Source organism: Rhodamnia argentea, chromosome 2 (assembly GCF_020921035.1).
Source record: "Rhodamnia argentea isolate NSW1041297 chromosome 2, ASM2092103v1, whole genome shotgun sequence".
In the NCBI taxonomy this organism is placed as follows: domain Eukaryota; kingdom Viridiplantae; phylum Streptophyta; class Magnoliopsida; order Myrtales; family Myrtaceae; genus Rhodamnia; species Rhodamnia argentea.
Window position 1 is genome coordinate 11,608,661 of NC_063151.1, and position 7,639 is coordinate 11,616,299.

The following is a 7,639-nucleotide window of genomic DNA, read 5'->3' on the forward strand; positions in this document are numbered from 1 at the left end:
AAGCTCCTCCATAAGTTGTTTATTGGGCTCACAGGAGTTTTAAGGTTTAAGTAGATTATAATTTGGACTTGGCAACTTGAAGCAGGAAGTTTAGAAGATTTGAGGCGTAAGCTAGATGGGATGAAGTTTCTTTGCCTTTGGATGACTTAGCGTTATGTCCTGGACTTCCTTTTTATGAGTTGAATGAATACGATAGGAGAATTGCACCTGAAATCATGAGCCTTGCTCACAAAATGCAATGAAGTCCTGACCCTTTTTATTAATGGAATTAATCCCTCTACCCTTTGAAAAAGTGTAATCAAGCCCTTTTGGTCAAACTTCTCCAATGCCTCCTATTTGACATCCCATCAGGCTGCCATGTAGCTGATGCACAACTGCCACGTAAGCAATTAATGGCAGAAGGACTTAATTGCAATTCTTTTGAAATTTTAGGACTTAGTTGCCCCGTTGAAAAGTTTAGGACTCTTGTCCGTTCCTACTCTATGAACCTTCAAAAATAGATTGGGGAGAGAACTTAGAGGTGTGCATTGAAAGGGAGATCTTATGTCATATGCTGCTCGGAGGCGAGAAGAAGTTTCATTGAATGCTACTTTCCTCGATGTGGGACCATCTAGATCGAATACAAAAAGTACATGACTTTCGGTGCACTTTTCCTATATACAGTATCATCAAAACTGCAGGTTTTGCCAGTGTAATTTACCTTTCCACAAAATGCCAAAGCCATGGGATTCTGCTGGTGCGCAATTAATTGTTCTGGATATGATTTTGGTGAAAAAAAATTATTTTTTGATATGATATTACGAATAGTTATGTTTTGCAATAGTTTTCTCTAATTCTTTTTATCTTGTTCCTTCAAATAGGTTTCTTCATTTAGTTCTCTACACCGCAGAGAGGGCTTGGATTCATGCAATGGAGAAAAGACAACTTCCGGATGGTCCAAATTCCCGACAACGTATACATTTGATTGGTAGGCTGATGAAGGCTGTAAAGTGGGCTACCTTGTTCTCACAGTTGTGCTCTGTGAAAGGAGATTCGCGGACATCTTTAGAAGCTGAGGTGTCCTTCAATTGGAATTAGTATCTTTCGTGTGCTAATTTCTAATGCTTATGCCTAGAACGAAATGATTTCAACAAATAAGGAAATCTGTGCCCACCACACTCTTCTATTCATCCCTCTTCAGTGAGGCCAAAATGTAGACAGAAGACTATCATTAAGAATTTCCTTTTTAAAACTATCCTGCTATTAGGTTGCTTGATTTACTAAAATAGATTTTATGTGGAAGCCATTCATAGTTTGTCATGATAAAACAATAATTGGGAGGGTTAATTGGATTTGAAGAGGTAAATCCATGGGCTAAGGTTAATTTTTCTTCATATCTTCTAGTTTTCTTCTTGGCTTCCATATTGATTTTATTAGTTCCAATGATCATTCTGTTGCTCTTTCTGATAGATGTTAATTGCGCTGTATTGCCTTTCCAATTAGCTTAGTTGAAGGTTCATATTTTCAGGCCTATGCTTCCTATATGAAAGCGAACCTTTTGTTTGAGCAAGATCGGAATTGGGATACTGCATTGATGAATTTTAAGAGTGCCAGGTAGTTCCTTTTCTGCTTTTGAGCAATCATTTTCGATTCTTTGCTTTTAGTCTGAAGTCTGAACAAAGTCACATGGATATGCAGTTTGGGTCAGGTTATTGTTTTAATTTAACCTATTGTGAATTTTCTTGGATGGGTTTCCATTTGAAAATTGCTTAAATAATATGGAACTTACGAAAAATTCATCATATTTCCTTCTTTGAGTAAGTATATTGTAACTGTTGGCATTGTCACAGTTACAGGGCTGTTTATGAGGAACTAGGTAAATATGGGGACTTAGAAAATCAAGTGTTGTGTCATGAGCGAGTTGACGAGCTGGAACCGAGCATTCAGTATTGCTTGCGCAAAATTGGCGAGTCCAATCTCCAAACCTCTGAATTTCTGCATATTGGGGAGATGGAAGGACCGGCGCTCGACCTTTTCAAAGCAAAATTAGAGGTATGCACTTCCTAAGTATGAAATATGCCAATGCGTACTTATATTTTTCTCCCTAGAAGGTAGTTATTTTTTTCTGTCTTTTGATTTTTCTTGCAGAAATCATCATTACCTTTAGCCTTTAATCTAGGCAGTAAAGTTTCTTTATCTTCTACAGCGAAGAATGTTTCTGATCTATATGTTCTTTGGTAAATGTTAATCATGCTTTTGTGCCCTTTTTTTAACTTACATAAGGAAATTGATTTTTGTGTATTGAAATGGCGCAGTGGGTTATGTCTTTCAATAGGAATTTGCTCTTCCCTTTCTCTCTATTTTGACTGTACATAATGGAATATATCTTTTTTTATCTCCTTGATACGTCATGGGTCTTATGTTGAGATTCTTTTGCCTGTGTCATAAGGGATTTTCTGGTTCATCATTCCTTCAAGGATGCTTTAGATAGGTTTTCTTTTCTGACATGGAGTCTATGAAGATCCTTTTGAAAAATATCAACTATTAGTATACCTACCAATAATTAGCTGAATTCCGGGAGTTATTTTAGCATAACTGCGACAATTCTATTTTAAGAGTTGTCGACCACAACACGTGTTATGTGTGCAGTTGTTTTTTGTTACTGTTGGCTATGACTATACATTGGGCATTCCTGTACATGAAGTGGCTGCCACTAGGAAAATGATCCTCGACTTCTTTTGGTAGCTATTGTTTGTTGTGTTTCTTTTCTCTACCCTTCTATATCTGTTACCTTTTGTTTTGACAAGACTCAATGTTGATGCCTCTTGATAAAATTTTGTACTGCTTCTTTGATTTTTATTGTTAATTTGCTTTGGAACTTACTGCCTTCTCTTCCTGCTTGGCCTTCATTCATATGTTAAATGTCAATGATTCTTGAGTTGTCTTGCTTCATAGGTGGTTATGGCTGAAGCAAGAACCCAACAGGCCGCATCACTGACAGAGTTCCATTGGCTTGGTCATAGATTTCCTATTTCAAATGCAAAGACTCGAGTTGCCATTTTAAAGGGTTAGTGCCAATTCTTGCTAAATGACAATGGATTTCTTAGACTAGATTGTAAGCAGTGTTCTTTGCGAGCAACCGTATTGCTCATCCCTGATGCTTTTTACCCCCACCCCATGCCCTCATAACACCACCCATTTGTCACACAACATGGAAAAAGGGAGGGGGAAAAAAGACATAAGAGGAATACTGAGGGGTCTTGTCACATCTGCATGGTTTCAACACTTAGGAATTAGAACCACTGATCTAAAAGGAGAGGGTGCCATTCTGAGGACCTAGGATTACTAGTGTACCTGCAGAAGCTCAAACCCAATTTTCAAATTTTAAAGGGGAGGGTGCCATTCTGAGGACCTAGGATTACTAGTGTACCTGCAGAAGCTCAAACCCAATTTTCAAATTTCAAAGGAGAGGGTGCCATTTCGAGGACCTAGGATTACTAGTGTACCTACAGAAACTCAAACCCAATTTTCAAATGTTTATTTAAGTAAACGAGAGTTCTCAAAAAAGAACATGTTTGTAAACTCGATGTTTGATTCTCGAGATATGTTTACCTTAATAATTTTCAACACCCGACCGTTACTCTTTTCTTCCGAAACTAGCAATAATACGGAGAGAGGTCCAGCAACTACGGACCTTTAAACCGAAGAGGACACTCTTACAACTCTCTTACTCTACCTAAACTTTTATGACCCAACTGATCCGCATAGAATCTGAAAATTTTGTAGAATCAGCTCATCCTACCCCAAGTTGGCTTCTAGGGAAAATGCGAGTGATATTCCTTCTTTGGCCGGACCGATGATCCACTTAGATATTATTGTCGTAAGTTCTGTCTTTTTTAATATAAGTAGTTCATGCATGAAGTGAGTGAGGGTCATATGATTCGACATTGAATATCAAGGTTCCACAAAAGTACTTCACTGTGAAAACACCTTGATTTACTCCATTTTGATAGAAGTTCGTTGCATCCTTTTCCAATTAATTGATTCTCACATAGCTTAGAGAAGGTGTAGTGATAGGTCAGTGGTTCCATTTCCGTCGTGTTATCTGTGTTTTTTTATTTTCGTCATAAAGAAAACGGTTTTCCTTGATTCCAACTACAAAGATTACAATATGTGAAATTAAGCAGCTAAAGATTGGGAAACGAGGTCGGGTAATTCAGCAACTTGCCATGGGTTGAGTGGCATTATCCATTATGAAATTATGTTCTTTTAAACTTCACCCCTTCATGCCACTATAATCTAGCCGTCGCTCTTGATCGACTCATCTAATCATCTAGGTTAACATATCTCAGAATCAAACATTTCTATCGGCTAAATCGCGAATAAAAAGCTTCGCACAGTATCAATGCCGCAGAGTTCAATCACATGATATAGAGCATAACGATTCGATTCAATCACATGATTCACTCGGATGAAGTTTAGAAACCTTACCCGCGAGTCAGATTGACCTGGTTTGGTCTAGGATTTCCTAAACAAGCTTCGACGGAGACCGGCGATGGAGGTTGGATTTCACAGACTCGATTGGAGGTATTTATGCAAAATCGAAGCAAAACGAAGATGCAAAGGTGGTCAGTAACATTCAAGGATCAAAACGCACACGCCAATTGCAACAATCATGTTCATGAATACGCGACGCCATGAATGCACGTAGTGAAGCTTAGAAGATCAACTCACCAATTTTGGAGGTCTCTGGCCAATCGAGCTAGTGCGATCGCTTCCCGGAGCTTGGATGAAGCTTCTGGACTTGATTCGAAGTCTCGATTCACTCTAAATTGCGCAGACGAACTTCTCACGGTCGAGCTCAAGTTCTCGACCGACCGAGCGGGAAAACGAGCTCTCTCTCACTTTCTCTCTCTCTCTCTAGCTCTCTGAGTATGTTGCAAGCATGAATGAGCCCCCCTATTCACGAAGCTTCTCGTTCCTTTTATACTTGCTTTTGAATTTGGGCGCGCACGGGCAAGAGCTCGCCGAGCCTCCTCTCGTGCCTTGCACGTGCCAAAAGGGGTCGCCGGACGGTGACGGAATGGGTTGTGATTCCGTCCAAGTCCGTTAGGCCTTCCGTCGAGCACAAACGAGCACAAATTGCTCGCGGTTTCCAGAATGTTGACTTTTGAGCACCGAGGCTTTGACTGGATGCTCCGCCGTGCTCCAGCGACCATTGGCCATGCCATTGGTGGCAATCGACACGTCCCGGCCTAAGGAACAAAAGGCCCGCATCTATTGACTCGATTAGGTCCGAATTGGCCTTCATTTGATAATTGAATCTCAGATTCCAAATCTGTAGAATGGCCGGTGCTCGTGAGGAAGACGACACTGTGCTTTGGGCCGGTTCGACCGGACCGACCGGCGGTCAGACTCATCAAGTATCGAGTTTAGACAATTAGAATGTCACACAATAACCGTTCAAGTTGAGCGGATAATTTACGGTATCTCGTGATCCACTTTTTTTTATATAATTTTCCCTCTTTTTGATAGTAATTGATGTAAGAATCCTCAATAGTTTACTAAGGCTACCTTTGAGAAGGGCTTTCTCAAGGGGCTTTGTGCCGAAGTCTAGGTGTTTGGTAATTTTTTTCAAAACATTTTTAGGGTAAAATCAGCTTTCACAAGGTTGAAAGGCCAAGGCTGTCTCGACTTTCCAGCATTCAACATTCTTGGCAAACCCTCTTCCCTTTGCTTCTACGTCACCGTCTCTCTCACCACCTCTTCACTCTCTCTCTCTCTCTCTCTCTCTCTCTCTCTCTCTCTCTCTCGCCATCCTCAGCCATCTCCCACCTCGTTGGGCTCGTTGCCGCCACAGTGACTCCGCCGCCGGTTGCCGTTCTCATGCCACAGCAGCCGAATCTCCCTCATGTTGGCCAACTCGAGTCTTCGTTTGCTTTGCTTTTGATCCTTGACCACTTCACTTCCGTCCAGTCATGAGCTGCCCCAAATTGAGAACTGCGGGCAACGACGCCACTGTCCCCCGTGACTTTTGCATCGGCTGCACCGTACCAGGCTCTGCCTTCCCCGCGATCGCCACGTCCACTCCGCCATCCTCCTCTCCCGCAAGCACTTCCTCTCCCATATCTGCAACGCCTGCTCCGCGAGGACCTCGCCCTCTTCCATGACTACGACCTCGATGCCCACGGCGACCGCTCCGGCCAAGGGCTGCTCTGATTGCTCGTCCTCGCTCGAGCTCCCGTCGCTGCGGGGCCTAGTCTCGGAGACGTGGTTTGGCGTTCGAGAAATGATAGTGCCGGATGAGAAGCGTCGGAGAGCTGCAGAGGCTTGCGAGCTTGCTAACATCGGAGAACAACAGCCGCGGGGACGGCGGAGCCGAGTCGATCTCGAATCCGAAGGATTTCTCCTCGTGCCTGAAGTTTATGTAGAGAGAACTTCTCGACGGAGATCATCAAGAGCATCTCACCGAAGGATCTACAGCTGACAGTCAAGATATGCATGGACGGATTGCGGTCTCCGTCGCTGGCCATGAACCGTTCACTTTTTTTTTTTTTTTTGGTAAAGTAAGTATGTATAGACTTTTCAAATTGCCAGGTAACAAAGGAGGCCAAACACAAAAACCTTGACCCAATTAGGACATAAGATGTCCTAGGGGGGTCAAAGGTGATGCGGCGCAAAATATGTGCATGAGCAAGAGCTAAATATCACTAAGGCCAAACAAGCGGCCAAATGACAAGCTGAACGGCCAAGGCAACGACCAAAAAGCCTAAGGACTACCCGGCCAAACCAGTCGGCAACCCACTACTAAACGGCTAGGACCGAACCTCAAAGATGGTTGTAGAGAAACCCCAGCTGTGCTGCAATCGCCGGTTCAGGGGAAGGTCGGCTATGCTTCCTAAAGAAATAGCTTTGTCCTTAACGACCTCGATAAGGTGCTTGATCATACCCGGTACAAAAAGAGGCTTGTCATGGAATAATATGTTGTTCCTCTCCAACCATATAATGTGGACAAGGGCCGCAAGAGAGAATCTGGAGATCCGATGAGCAAAAGACTGCCCGCCTATGTGCTTTATGGCCCACATGATGTGGTCATGCCACGGTCGATTCGTCCAAGGTAGGTGGCACTTGGCAGCCCAAAACGGGGCCAAGCTATGTGTGACATAGCACCCGAAGAATAGGTGGTCGACGGAGTCCGGTCTCAACCCACGTAATGCACATGTGCCTTCGGTAATCCTACGGTAGTAAAGCAGCAATATCCGGGTAGGAATGCGGTTTAGAGTGACCAGCCACATGAAGAACACATGGCGGGGTGTAATAGCCCGATCCCGCACAAAAGTGTGCCATGGTACAATACATCTCTTACTCCCGATGAGCTCCCAAGCTGAAGCAACCGAGAAAGAACCCGAAGGGTGAGCTTTCCAAATGAGTATGTCTTCCTTGTCATCCACAAAAGAGGGGACCGGATCCGGCCATCCTGTAATAGTGTCCAGTGCAGAAGATGGAGGCCAATCGGAGTCATGAAATGATCGGACGGAGGCATCATAGGGAATCCTGGACCGGTACATGTCTCTAGTAGAGAAAAGTTTATAGAGGGGACCTTTATCGTGCCACCAATTATACCAAAAGGACGCTGAATGTCCATTCCCTAGTCTCCATT

At 43.2% G+C, this 7,639-nt stretch overlaps 1 protein-coding gene across 1 annotated transcript; it reads left to right on the forward strand.

Moving 5' to 3' along the window:
* Window positions 1-894: 894 nt before the first annotated feature.
* Window positions 895-3,206, forward strand: LOC115748874 (signal recognition particle subunit SRP68-like). The gene is made up of 4 exons (XM_030685516.2): window positions 895-1,056; window positions 1,508-1,593; window positions 1,836-2,031; window positions 2,935-3,206. Exons 1-4 carry the CDS (start codon window positions 910-912, stop codon window positions 3,049-3,051), a joined length of 546 nt encoding a protein of 181 aa, XP_030541376.1. The 5' UTR covers window positions 895-909; the 3' UTR covers window positions 3,052-3,206.
* The last annotated feature ends 4,433 nt before the right edge of the window (window positions 3,207-7,639 follow it).

Excerpts from the sequence above, each read along its gene's own strand:
- LOC115748874 (XM_030685516.2), top strand. The coding sequence starts at position 910 with ATGGAGAAAAGACAACTTCCGGATGGTCCAAATTCCCGACAACGTATA. Across the intron at positions 1,594-1,835 it reads ATGAATTTTAAGAGTGCCAG|GGCTGTTTATGAGGAACTAG; the intron begins GTAGTTCCTTTT and ends TCACAGTTACAG. Across the intron at positions 2,032-2,934 it reads TTTTCAAAGCAAAATTAGAG|GTGGTTATGGCTGAAGCAAG; the intron begins GTATGCACTTCC and ends CTTGCTTCATAG.